The 13793-nt window shown below is 49.8% G+C and overlaps 1 protein-coding gene across 3 annotated transcripts; it reads right to left on the bottom strand.

Moving 5' to 3' along the window:
- Nucleotides 1-220: 220 nt before the first annotated feature.
- On the bottom strand, nucleotides 221-2365 carry LRATD2 (LRAT domain containing 2). Of its 3 annotated transcripts, none has more exons than XM_090283370.1 (2): nucleotides 1914-2365; nucleotides 221-1412 (listed from the first exon to the last, which is right to left on the bottom strand). In XM_090283370.1, the coding sequence occupies exon 2, from the start codon at nucleotides 1275-1277 to the stop codon at nucleotides 354-356; it is 924 nt and encodes a 307-aa protein (XP_090139496.1). In that variant the 5' UTR covers nucleotides 1278-1412; nucleotides 1914-2365; the 3' UTR covers nucleotides 221-353. The 3 variants fall into 3 exon arrangements, with proteins under 3 accessions (XP_090139496.1, XP_090139495.1, XP_090139497.1); XM_090283369.1 differs by having other exon boundaries at nucleotides 221-1374; XM_090283371.1 differs by lacking the exon at nucleotides 1914-2365 and adding an exon at nucleotides 1824-1891 and having other exon boundaries at nucleotides 221-1374.
- Nucleotides 2366-13793: the final 11428 nt, after the last annotated feature.

The following is a 13793-nucleotide window of genomic DNA, read 5'->3' as shown; positions in this document are numbered from 1 at the left end:
GAAGGCAATGGCAGGCGTTGGTACTCCGAACTTCTCTCCACCCCTGCCTGCGTAAGGAGGGTCGATTTTAGACCCGGGATCCACAGGGATTTGGTATCAGGCATGTGCACAGTTTGCCCCATCTCAGAAAGAACACAGATTGAGAGGGCGGGCAGGCAATGCTCCCTCTTCCTCCTCTGTCCAAGGTAACAAGCTCAAGCCACAGCTGGCTGCTCATTTCGCCAACTCTCCGTTTTCCAAATGGCCCAGGAGCCCAGACGGGGCCCAGAAGGTGGTGGAGGAGGAGTAGAAGGAGGGAGCAGCGGCTGCTGGCAACAACTCCCCATCAGAACTCTGCACTCACAGCTCTCCCATCAGTGCACCACCGCCTCTCGGTCCTCCTCCCAGCCGGGCGCAGAGGGGCGCTCGGGAAGCGGCTTAGTCCGCCCGGAGTCGCTGTCGCCCTCTTCCGGCTCAGCCGGGTGCAGGTGCATGGCGAGCTCCTGCAGCACCGCTGCGCGCCCTATCTGGTCGTTGCGCCGCTTCTCCATGATCAGGTCCTCCAGGCTCTGGAACTCGAGCGTGTGGCTGCGCTGCGCAGACAGCTGGATCTGCAGCCGGTAGGGCTGCTTGCCGATGCGCAGCTCGCCGCCGATCTTGAATTCGCGCTTGCCGTAGCGGCACCAGGCGGCAAAGCTCTCCGAGTTGCGCCAGCTCAGCTCGCGCTCCTTGGCGCCCACGTGCGCCAGCGCGTTGCGCACCACGGCGCTGGGGCTGAGCGCCTTGTAGCGGTACAGGTCGTTCACCACGCGGCCGCGCCGGCCCTGGCTCGCGTCCGTCAGGAAGCTGTTGCTCACCTCCAGCCGGTGCAAGTGCACCACCTGGAAGTTGCCCACGTAGACAGCCCAGTGCGGGTACTGCGCCTGCGATACGAACTCCACCAGGTCGCCGGGCTTGCACTTGTTGAGCAGGTTCTCCGGCGTGTAGGTGCTCAGCGCCGCCGATCCTGGCGCGAAGCTTTTTTGGTAGATGCACTCGTCGCGGTAGAACACGGAGCACTCCACCTCGTGCAGCCGAGGGTCGTAGGGCTGCGGCGTGGGCTGCGCCGGCCCGTCCCCGCTTTTGGGCAAGCCACCGCCATCCGGCCCCTGGGGCTGCGGCTCCACGTCCTCATCGTCATTGGAAAAGATGTAGGAGACCCCAATGCGAGGCCCATCATCCCGGTCCATGCCAGTCGGGTCGGCTGTGGGAACTTCCTTATAATTTAGGTGGGTCAGTTTCTCCACCTGGTTGCCCATCACGCTGCGGACACTCGTTCACGCCGCCGAGAGGGGAGAAATCGAAACCACCACTGGGGTCATTGGCACACGTCCCCCGGGCAGGGGCTGAGACCACCTGTTGGGAGAGGAAGGCGAGGAAGGCATAGAGGAGCCCTCCGGGTAAAGGACGACTTGTTAGGAGCAAGAAAGGTTCGGGTCGAACACCTGGAGCCCTTCTACGGGGAGTCTCAAGTGGCGAGCCTTCCTTCATTTCTCCGCCTCTAGGGTCACGGTCTCAGGGGGCCAGGCGACTCCAGCTCTGCACCCCCGCCCCCAGCCCTTCGCCTCGCTCGGGCCAAAGTCCATTGGATCAGCCGCTCCTAGGGCTTCCGCCAGCGCCCTACCTGCCAAGCCCGAGGCAGGAGGGGTGAGAAGAGAAACTTCACAACACTCCCTCCTTTCCTAACAGCCCTTCCACCCTGGGGCCCTAACTCACCCCCTGAGACGACCCCCACCCGCACGCCTCCTTCCCCGGGGAACTGGCGAGGACCGCGGACCAAGGTCCGGGCAGGTGAGCCGCCTTACCTGGCACACCTGCGGCGCGTTCTCCTTCCGTCTCCCCCGCCTTCCCCCCGCGCGCGTGCCCTCTAGCTCGGGTTACCTGCGCAAACTCACCCGCCGAGAGGTGGAGGCTCTGGGGAGCGCGGAGCAGGCCGCCGCCGCCGCCGCACGCTGAGACTTCTAGGGCGAGTTTGCAGGTGTGGGCTCCGCAGTCCCTCCTCTTTGGGAGCGGGCGGCAGCGAGGCTGGACGGAGGGGGGCGACGCATGTCTTGCCCCCCTCGGCTACGCAGCGCCTCGAGGTCTGAAAGTGGGAGTCAACGTCTGTTCCCCCTGCACCTCCTCCCTTCTGCTGGTGTCGCTGCTCCCCCTCAGCGGGCTCTCGGGGGAGGTGGGGCGCGGGAGGGAGGAGAAGGAAGCAGCCTGGCTGCCTGGCGGCGGCAGCTCGCACTCGGTCCCGGCGAGCAACAAGCGCCGGAGCCGAGGGACGGGATTGTAGATCCGGCTCCGGGCTCCCCGGGCGGGAGCGCAGCCCCTGGCATTTAAAGAGACAGGCGCTCGCTCCCAGAACCCGGGTCTTTCCCACAAGGTGCAGAGCCTCCGGGATCCCCGCCCCGCCCAGGCCCCCGGAGGCGCGGGGCTCCGCCCAGGCCACGCCCCCACGCCGGAGCGGGTTTAAATCCCGCCAGTAAATCGTCAAGGCGCGGGCTAGCGTGGCGCTCGGAGCCCGGTGTCTGCTCCGGCCCCCGGGAGCGCGTCTTCCTTCTTGGAGCCAGGGCCTGCTGTGGGGTCCTCTGCTAGCTCAGCTCGCGTTTTTCCGAGCTGCGGGCTTTGGAACGAAGTTGGGAGGCAAACAAACGCCCCCCGCCAGTGTGGAGATGAGAGAGGGAATAAGTTTGCTGTTTCTTTTCTTTCCCTTTTGCTTTTTGGCAGCATCGGGAGAGGGAGGGGCAGTCATTAAGAAGCAAACGCAGGTCTTTTCTTTCCTGGAAGATTTTTTTTTTTTTTTTTTTTTTTTTAGTGGGGACAGTTCGAGAAGTGTGCCAGTTTGGAAATATTTCCAGAATGTGTGCTGTGAAGCTTTCCGGTAGGAAAAAAACAAAATTCACAGGAAGGACACTGTGTAAAACAGAAAGAAGACTTCCTTCCTGGCTATTCTCCAAGAGCAGCGCCGTGTTTATTCGGTGTCCCCCGAAGTTAGCAAACAGCTGATGTCACAACCTCCATTGTTTTGAGTCCCTAGTTGGCCTGGTCGAGAGAGAAAGTATTCAGCTCTGTTTTTCTTGGCGGTGAGGGATGTAAGAGTTGGCTAATTGTCCTTAACTTAATAACAAATTAGCAGAGGCCCCTGGTGAATATATTTCCTACCTGCTGATTTACAGAAGGAAGAGACAGAGTGATTTACAAAAGGAGAGGAGCATTGCCTATGAACCTGCCCAAGAGGACACTTCCTCCCTTCCCCCTCCAGGCAGGTCTGTATTTTGTACCTAATACATAGGCTACCAAAGTGTTCTTTCTTTGTTTTTTGAAAAAATCATAGATCTGAGTGTCAGTGGAGGGTCAACAATACGCAAGCTTCGGTATTCACCAGAGCATCCTAACTAATTCGCGGTGGCATTAAGAATGCAACTCAAGACCTCCTCTACCCTGTTTTCCGTTACTGTTTCTTTTGACTAAGTTTTTCCAGGTAACACTATTATTTATTCAGTGCATATACCAACCAGTGGAAACAGAAATATACTAACACTGCTGTGATCCTTTTCAGTTTGAGGGAAAACAAAATACCGACTTACGTACTTTTGAGCCTGAACAATCAATCGTAGCCGGGCTGTAATGGAAGTTAGTCCTTCAGCAAGCCTAAGATCACAGTTCACGTTAGCCCAGACACAGACTTCATGCAGATTAAATTTATTCAGGTATTATCTGCCCAGCCTTAAGCCAGTGTGACCAGATGAATCCCCACCTCCCACCGTTTGATAACGGTGCTCTGGGGGCTGCTGTTACCTAAATGGTAATTCACGCTATCATGTGAGCTCACGTAGGTACCCATCCTACAGGGGAGGAAGGCTGAGGAAGGCAATGGGGAGTCATCCTCTGCTACTGGCAGCTGTGGTAACTAACCCCTGTGTGGGTTGGCTGGTGATGCGGGAATTCCCAGGACTCAGGAGTATGACACTTTGCAGCCACACTTCTGGGGCAAAGATCTCATAAAGAAAAACACTGGAAAAGTAATATAAACAGAGCCACTTTAAAATAGAGTCAATCAGAGCTGCTGTCCTGGAGGAACTGTCTTGCCCTCTGAGCCCTCAAACCTTTGGAAGGTTAAAACCGGGCAAAATGACCTTTGGGCTGGGCCTAATGCAACACTGTATCCCAAACAACTGTTCCTTAGGCCCAGAGGCCTGTGGTTCAAGACATTCTTGTTAGAATTAGAATCACTACGTTAGCTTATCTGCACTTCTAGTCATTCCTTCCTGTTGTGCAAGTATTTGCAGCTAGAAAGGTGGAGAAGCTTTGTGGTTTTAGGATAGGCACTCGGGCTGCTCAACAGGAAAGGAAGGAGAGGGGGAGGCAGGCCTCCTAGAGGGCCGGGAACCCAGGCCGCCAAGGACAGAGCCTCTGAAGGCGCCCTTCTCGAGAGCAGCCACTCAGGACAGAAATGTTAGTTGGGCTTGAATTCTCAGGCCTACTGTAGCGTTTTCTCCCAATCAGTGACCCAAGTGACACATCCCACACACCTCCTTGGAGAAGGCACTCAATAGAGACCAGCGTTGAATAGCAGTTAGTGACTCTCACAGGGCCCCTGCCCAGGGCAGCAGGGAATAATAAAGTAATGCCATTTCTCCCTGGCCCGGCATCGATGCTGACCCTGCCGGTGTGGTAGAGATCTTGGTTTAAATGGCTAGCTCTGATAATGTGCAAAATAGGAGCACAAGGGCAGAATTATACGATGAGGCGATCTGGAACTCTGCCGTTCCCCAGGCTGAGCCCCAGGTTCATGGCGGCAGCAGACAGCTGAGACAGTTGGCTGGGAAATAGGGCCCTCCACACTTCCCTGATACTGAGGAACCCCCAGACTTACCCGCTTCTGTTACCCACTGCTGGGGTTGTGTCGAGACCTTGGGAGGTGAGAGGTAGCAGAACGGGAATGGATGACCCAGACTGAAGTCCTGCTTGCCAGGTGCATGACCTCAGAGCTGTCTTCTTCTCTGCCCCCCACCTCCTTTCCCCATGTCTAAAGTGGGGCTGATGATACTTCTTTCCTCGCTGCGAATCCACAAATGAGACAGTGTATATGGGAGCATCTTGTAAATCCTAAAGATGGTATAGATGCCCCACATTATGTATACACTATGTAAGAACCAGATGATGTTTTTAACATGGGAGCCAAAGCTTTACCGTGTGATGTGGGCACCGTCTAACTAAATCCTACCCATCCTGTTTTTTACATTCCTGGCTAAGCATACAGAAGCGCAGGAGTACAGATCTTGCTGGATTTAAATCCAGATCTGCCTGGCACCAAGGTTACTTTCCTTGCTGTGTCACGCTGCCCAGGGGCACCAGCCCTTGGGCTCCTCCAGACGCTGGTCAGGGGGCTGGTGTGTCTTCTGGATGTAGAGTGACCAACGTGTCCTGGTTTGCCTGGGACTATCCTAGTCTTAGCATTAAAAGCCCCACATCCTAGGCACCCTGGGACAGCTGGCTGCCCTGCCTGGTGCCTCCCTATCCCAGTCATTGCCTTCCCTAAACCAAGAGCTTCATGGGCATGGAGCTGGGGACGTTGTGGGCAGTGGGGCAGGGAAGGGAGACAGGAACAGAAGAGTCAGGTGTTTTTGTCCAGATCTGGCTCTCACAAGGGACCCCCATTTCCCATTTCCAGGTGAAGCTGTACACAGAGCAGCCACCGCATAAACAAGGCCAGACAATAAGGAAGATGATAAATGCTCGAAACTGCTTTGGCAATTAAAAAAAAAATCTTTTTAATTGTACTCTTTACAGGAGGTGAGGTCAGAGCCTGTCTCCCTCTGAGAAGTCTGGCCAGCTTGCTGGCTTCGAAACCTGCATGAAGAGTTTCATACTTGGGCTGATTATTCCTAGAACTCCCGATTAAGGAAGGGAGCCCAGAGGCTGCCGAGTGGCATCCTTTTCTTTGGCACCTGTATTTTATTTTGCTTTTTCCCTCTGATCATCAGAGCAGGCTCTCTCAAGAAAGCTAAGCTGGCCTGCCCTGTGGGTCGGGGTGACCAGGAGATACCACGAGAAGGGGTCTGAAGCTGTCGCCCACCCCAGCTCATCAATCAACCCTCCATGCCTTCGTCCTGTGGCTAAATTGGGAGGCAGCTTTTAATCCTTTCCTGGGAGAGGGCTCCCCAGTGGGAACACCGAGGCCAGTCCCTCCCGGACGCTTGCTGTTTTAGGAGGCTCCTGAGATCATGTTGTTGATGTTGAACCAGAGTTTGATTTGTGCTCAGGAGTCTGACTGTGTAGCTGGGCTCCTGCAAAGCCTCATGAAAGATGCATTTCACCAAGCGGTTCCAGGGGAGAGACTGGCTTAAATTACAGCTTGACAAATGCAAATATTGGCATATCTGCAAATCCAAATGTAGGGGTTTCAAGAAAACAATCTCAAATCTAAGAATCTTATTTTGCATGTCTTACGCAAGAAGGGAGGGTGAGATATTCAGAGAGGAGACAAAGCTGTCAATAATGGGAGACAATTAGGAAGAGCAAATCCCTCCTCCTTTTCTTGGGCATTCTTCAAGGTTCCTCATGAACCAGGCAGACAGCATTGTTCAGCGCAGGTTTCTGCAGTACAGAGTAGGACCACCCATTCAGTATCAGGGACATCAGACTCAACAAACCTGGTGGGTCAATTTCTGTCTGCTTTCCCCAAACCGATTCTGCAGGCCTGGGTCCGCGGCCCTCCCCGACCAGAGCCTACTCACAACCCCGCAGCCCCCCAACAATTCTGTGAGACCGTGTGCCACCCCAGGCCACTTCTCTGCTCAGACCCTCCATGGCTCCGCATCTCCCTTGGAGAAGGCCAAGGTTCCTAAAATAACCCTCAGGCTTCCCCCCCATCACATATGTCAACATAAGAAACATTCAAACCGCCCTGGCTGCTGTGGCTCAATGGATTGAGCGTCGGCCTGCGAGCCAAGTGTCGCTGGTTCGATTCCCAGTCAGGGCACATGACTAGGTTGCGTGTCAGGTCCCCAGTTGGGGTGCAAGTGAGAGGCAACCACACAGTGATGTTTCTCTCCCTCTCTTTCTCCTTTCTCTCTAAAAATAAAAATAAATAAATAAACAAACAAATTACTAAAAAAAAAAAAAAAAAAGAAAAGAAAGAAAAGAAACATTCGAACCTGTAGAGAATTTTTTACTTTATCTGAACCACACTGACAATTGCCAGGAAGCAAAATCTCAGCAGATTGAGAAATGCTCTGGAGAAGGGTGGTTTAACATTTTATTTTATACCTTACAATCAAAGGAGGAGACGTGAGGGGGTTACATGACATCTGCTCGTGATAGATTGTGGAGGTGGGAGAAATCAAAGCGGGAAAAGCTCTGGAATGGGACAAAAAGTAAAATGGACAGACACTTACTTCTTTTACCACAGTTAACAACAAACATTTACAGCACCTAGAGATGGTACCCGGAGAACAAGATAATATGGCAGGGCTCTGGTAATCTCCACTCTAGTTGGGAGATTATGCCCTGAGGGTCCAGAAAAAGGAAATTATCTTGACATTCCGAAGGTCTGTTATCTTAGGTGCAAAAAGATAACGGACAGGCTCAGCTGCGGTAAAGATAGACCTTGATCAGGGAAAGATACGGACCTAGGACATGACTACTCACCATGACCTGCTTTTAGTTAATAAGTCTTAATTTCAGACCGTTCTTTTTGGTCACGTCAGCTCTCTGAGTTTGTAAGGCTGCCACCCAGGACTCCTCTGAGCTTGTCAGGGTTAGTATGTGGCCCCTTTCCCTCCACACCTGTCTGGTACCCCCTCACTCACACCTGCAGACGCAATGGCCCTTGTCGTGCCTCCCCTGAGGTGGGCATGCTTCTCTCTCAGGGCCTTAGCCTTTGCTGTTCCCTCTGCCTGGAACACTTGTCCTGCGGGTTCCCCCATGGCACGCGCTCTTTAAGTGTTGACTCAAATGTTATTCTAGGTGAGCCTTTCCTGATAACTCTACTTAAAATTTCAAGTGTCCTCATCCCCTTTCCTGTTCTATTTTTCTATCACTTTCTGGACTCCTTCATCACCTTTAATATTCTACATAAGTTATCACTTCGTTTTTGTTTATCATCTCTCCCCAATAGGTTACAAGCTCTATAAAGCCAGGGATCCTTATTTTGTTCATTGAGAATGGTGCTTTGACATGTGCTAGGCTCCATACATTGTGGTTAAATGAAAAAAATGGAAGGGCTTTTTATGGGTCATTTCTATCCATCCTCACAATAGCCCTAAAGGTGTAGGATTGCTCTCCATTTACAGATGGGAAAATTAATGATACAGTTTCCTAAGTATGTGTGGCACATGAATATGGCATCTCAGCAAAGAACAATGCATTTGTAGAGAAGTGGCAAGACAAAAGGAAAGGACTTTGAGTTTCTAGTGGTGGCAAACTGTGAGAAGGCCAATAGTTGGGGGAAGGGTTGGTACAGAAGGGCTAGTAAGTGAGGTTTGCTTATGTAGACCATTTCTCAGGCCATCTTGTCTCTAAGAATAAGGGTGTTATCCCTGTCCTAGAACAGGAAGTGGGGAAGGGGACACCTTAACAAGAGTTTATATTCTGTTTTCAGGTAGATCGGAGGAGGGTGGAGAGCTTTTCTAGCATCTGCTGCTTCTTAATTGCTTTTAATTCAAAATAATCCTTGTGCCAAAGTGCGTATATTGGGGTAGCAGATTATACTAGTCTTTGCTATAAACCAGCAAAAAGATGAAGTATTGTCTCTGAGACGGTAGAGGATTTAGTCTGTGCTGGGTACTGTGTTATTTGTAACCATTACCTGGCTGACCCTCCTCACAGCCTCTCAGGGCAGGTTCTGTTATTATCCTTACACCCATTTTATAGCTGGGGAAAATGAAATGTCAAAAGTGTGACTTGTCCTTCTCACAGATCTGGTATGTCAGCCAGCCAGCAGGATATGGACCTGGGCAGATTTGAGTCTAAGCCACACCATACATGACACTTTGACATTCCAGCCATTCTTGGTCACACGGATGTCACAAACCACAGGAGGAAGGAGGTTCTTGGTAGGCAAAATGCAGCCATAACTGTTTCTTTTTCCTCTTTCCCCTCTAAGTGAGGCACACTTCACCCAGAGCGCTAGCCCAAGGGCTCCAGACAGGTTTCTTAGAACTTGGCACACCCATACTGATTTCTGAAACAGAATGATGGAAGCCAGCCCTCCTGGGAAAAGGAATCTGAATTTTCTCTATACAAATAGCCCAGGGAGAGGGAAAAAGAAACAACCTGGGGAGGAACCCTGACTAATGTGACGAATGAATGCATTACCATGGGAGGGTCTGAGTCATTAGGTCTTTGGGGACAGGCCAACGAAGATAAATAAACTGGATTTCAGTGTGCTGTGCTGAATCACGACATCCCTGCAGGTCGTTTAACACAACACCAAGCTAAGCATGAAAAAATCTGCCCTTTTGGCAAGGCTGAAAAGATCTCCAGTCCCACCAGGTGAATTTCCCTCACCTAGGACAAATCCCTGCCCAAGTTGTGAGCGACTAGATGAACATTTACTAAGGCCAGCCTCAGCCCTTCCCCTCCATTGTGCACAAGCCCCAGGAACTCCAGCCTCCTGGGCCATTGTGTAAATGACTTGCAGGCAGAATCTAATCGCCATTAACTAGGAGCACTTCCCTGAAAGGTCTCTGGCTAACTGGATTTCTGTTTAAGTGGAGGTTAAATAAAACCTGCATTGTTTCATCCCTTGCTATTGAAAATCTTTCTAAACTCTGTGAGTTCACTCAGCTACCTAAGTTTCGGGAGCAGAATGAACATAATTACATTTTGGCTTGGTGATCAGACATCTCGCAGTGCCTTGGGGCACTATTCTGCCTAGTGGTTTAAATTAAAATTTCCCTATAGTTGTAGACTTTTGTAAGAAATTGGGCTCCAACTGTTCCAAGTTCAAGAAGAAATTAATGTAATTTACTTTTGTCGAGAGATGCACAGTCTTGCCTTCCCAGTGCCTAGAAGAGGGTCAGGAACATTTTGTTGGAATTTTTCTCTCTAGTGCTGATGGAGACTATGAATGCCTGATAGGAATATTTTGCAGATTTTTTTCCTAATAATAATTGTCCTGGCTTTTTATTGATTGACCAGTGATTGTTTCAGGTGCTGTGCTAAGCCCTTTGCCTGCTTCATATAATTTTATCCCCTGTTTTCACACCATGGATGGGCTTTATTCTACAGAGGAAAGGGAGGTTGAGTGACTAGAGAGTAGTTCTAAAACTTGGAAGGGACAAACCAGAATGAATATTACTCGAGGGGTTTTATGGATGGCAGTCTCCAAACACCCTAAAACCATAAGGCAATGGAACCTAGAGGAAAAAGGAATTGGGGAGGGGAGACGCCTCTCCCCGTTCCCAGTGTCCTAGACTCCCCATCTGTTAGGAAGCCAGTAGAGTGCAGAAGTTTAGAGAAGTGACTTTTAAATGATCTGTGGGGAAGGACCAGGCAGTTCGTTTTCTTTTGTTTGTTTTGTTTATAATTTCCAACTTTCAGTAAACTGATAACTTTGTAAAATAACATAGATATAAATTACTAGAAGAATAAAGTAAAAGTAACAAAATGATTCACAAGCCCCATTTTTATTCGTCTTCTTAGATTTAGCAGACATGAAATAACTGTCAAATAGTTATAAAGTTTCTAGTGGCTCACTCCCAGGTTTGGCGCTTGCTCTGTGGACAGACAGAGGTGCTCACAGTGCTCTTTGCGGGGCTGGGTCAGACTGACCCTGTGCATCTGCACCTGCGATCCTTGAACTGGCAGCGGGGCCCTCACCTGAGAGCTGGGCTTGTTGGAAGTGCGGCATCTCAGGAAATCCCAGGTCCCGTCTCAGGAAATCCCAGGTCCCGTCTCACGCCTGCTGAACTGGAATCTGCGTTTGCACCGGATCGCCAGGGAATTCTTGTGTGTTAAAGCTTAGGAAGGAAGCTCTGATGTAGAGCATAGGTCCTGAAGTCTAACCAACTCTATTAATCAAGACTATCTCGTATATGTGTGCCATGTTGGGCAAGTCCCTGAACCTCTCTGTGCTTCAGTTTCTTAGTCTTAACAGGAAGCCCCGCTCCAGGATATTGTGAGTATGTAGCCCCTCGCTATATCGCGGGTCACTTATCGCGGCCTCACTGTATCAGCGGGATTTTAAAAAATATTTAATTATTTATCGCGGATTTTTTGCTCTATCGCGGGATTTTGCGGTACTGTATGCATATGTTGTTAAAGTCACGTAGGTTTAAGAGTGTAGAATATGTTTAAGAACATAAGTAGTGTTTATAAAAGTGTGGAAAAGGTTAATAAGGGAGTGGGAAAGGTTAATAAGGGACTGGGAACGGTTTATCAGTGTGTGGGGAGGGTTTATAAAGCCTTAAAATATATATAAACACTAAAATAAATGTAAGGTTCCTACTTTGCGGGTTGTCACCTATCGCGGGGGTGTCTAGAACGTACTACCCGCGATAAGTGAGGGATCACTGTACTTGGAGGTAATAATATACCAGGTTGGGTAGCATTAGATGGAAGCCGTCAGTGGAGCCTGGCCTCAGTGGAACCTAGCATAACAAGGGCAGGGCTCTGTAGCGATGCTTGTTATTGTAAACAATTGAAATAAATTCTTTAGCCCATCCTCATCTTTGAAGCCTCGGCATCCTGGCCAAGGATGTTTACTTTGATGGTTAAATTATGTTATTTGTATGCTGACCTGATCTTTTACCTGATCCCAGTTGTTTAAATGGCTACCGGATCCCTTTAAAACCCACTTGGACCGGCTGTTTCCTCACCCAACTCAGGATTATCTGCGTGCACTAACCATCCTGAACTTGGTGAGTCTACAACAGGCCCCGAAACCCAAGTTCTGGTTTCCCAGCCTGTCCAGGACAGGTATCCCTGTGACTTGGGGGCTTCTTCTGGCCAATGAGGCCACTGTGATTCGGCTGGGAGAGAGAACACACAGCATACATGGCCTGGATGGCGAGGTTTCTGCGGCAGCAGCGGCTGTGGCTGCTCTCTCTTTTCTTCTATTATCTCCACGGATAAAAGCCAGTGAGTCCTCCAGTGAAACTGACGATTTCGTGAGCTTGAATCCTGGCGGAGGCTGCAAACAAAAGTGAACAGTCAGCCAAGTAGAGTTTGCTGGAGATTTATGCGGAAATGCACCCGTAGATGTAGGGCTGATAGATTTATAGCAAGGGCGGGGTTATTTGTTCTTGTGTGCTAAGATAAAGGTAAACAAATTTCAGGCTGTGATGTAAGCCCCTATCTGCACAAGCCAGGAGAGATGCCCTGCCCTGTTGCCAAATCGCGTGTTCGAGAAATTAGCCTCAGAGACTTATGTCTCCTAGACTTCATCTAGAGGTCATCTAGATGAAACATGCCTGGGTGCAGAGGAGGGGACTCTTGTGTTCCTGTGCATCTGGAAATAAAAGTGGCCATGGCACTGGCTATAGTATTTGGAAAAATCTGGAGAGCGGCTGGGGTAGTGGTGAGTAACTATGAATCATGGGCATGATGGAGGAAATGTGCCAGGAAAGGTGTGTTTCCATTTCAGCCCACAGTTGGCCTTAGTCCAGCAATCTTGCCCACCGTGGACGTGGCTCTGCCCTTTCTATTGTCAACAGCAGGTAGATAAGTGTTCTCTGTCCCTAGAGTTTCTGATTATAACTCCATGGCAGGGAAGCCTCACAGAGCAGCGGGAGATGTTGGTCTCTGTCACACCTCCCTCCTCTAGAGGACAAAGGCACTGTTTGATAACCTTTGTATCCCTCACGCATAAGCTACTCTATACATGCTGATAAGATTTACTGAAATAAGAAAGAAAGCCAGAGCTCTCAGGGTGAACATCTTTACGAAATACAGGTATGCAACTTAAAATTCGGAAAATTATGATTATTTGACTAATATACACTGTTTTGTGTTCTGCATATATTTTATATAATTCTAATTACTCTGTGTGTAATTATTATTAACCCACTTTCTAGATATTGAAACTGAGGCTCCAGAAGCAAGAGAATAACAGTTCTCATGTAGAGAAGCCAAGGTTCAAGCCTGTGACTATATTCGATTACCCAGCTCCACTCTGCCCAAGCAAATGCAGGAGAACAATTCCATGCTATATTGTGTTCCTATTCCTCTGGGGATTTCCTGAGTCTCAGTCTCGGCTCCATTTTACCTATCTGTAAAATAGAGGTGATGGACTAAGACCCCACAGGCTTCTTGTCAGTGGGTGTCAGACATGCAGCAGGAGGAGGTGTCCAGCTGGGAAATTGGGCTTTAAAGGCTTGATCAATGTCAAGCGTGAGTCTCCAGAAAATTGGGATGTTGCTACATAGACTTGGGCATGAGAAAAGTGAACAGGGAACCGGTCTCTAGCACAAGGCCTTCCAGAGGCAATTCAACCCAGGGCCTGGAAGTCCAGTCTAGGAATGAGTAACCAGACTGGTGAGATAAAGAACATTGATCCCTGAAGATGTGCATGGTCACGTCTGTGTGCAGAATAAGGCAGACATACGTGCACATGTGTGCACACATGGATATGGTCATTAAGAGTGTGTATGTGTATGTAGCCAGAGATACAAGAGATTCTTTTATATTGCAGATAATATCATCAAAACCTTTCACCTCCCCCTGCATAGGAAATTACCAGATTATTAAGTTCTCTTGTTAGTAAGTTTCCTTCTGTTTTGTGCTTCCCATATTCCTAGTGCAGAGAATGTGTAATATAATATATTACATTTGGTGGGAAACAA

The sequence above is a fragment of the Furipterus horrens genome, unplaced genomic scaffold, assembly GCF_987537825.1.
Source record: "Furipterus horrens unplaced genomic scaffold, mFurHor1.1.pri manual_scaffold_7, whole genome shotgun sequence".
NCBI classification, from domain to species: Eukaryota; Metazoa; Chordata; class Mammalia; order Chiroptera; family Furipteridae; genus Furipterus; species Furipterus horrens.
The sequence above is the reverse complement of the archived record's forward strand: the minus strand, read 5'-3'. Positions and strand labels throughout refer to the sequence as shown.

Coding starts and splice junctions, on each gene's coding strand:
- LRATD2 (XM_090283370.1), bottom strand. CDS start 1,277: ATGGGCAACCAGGTGGAGAAACTGACCCACCTAAATTATAAGGAAGTT.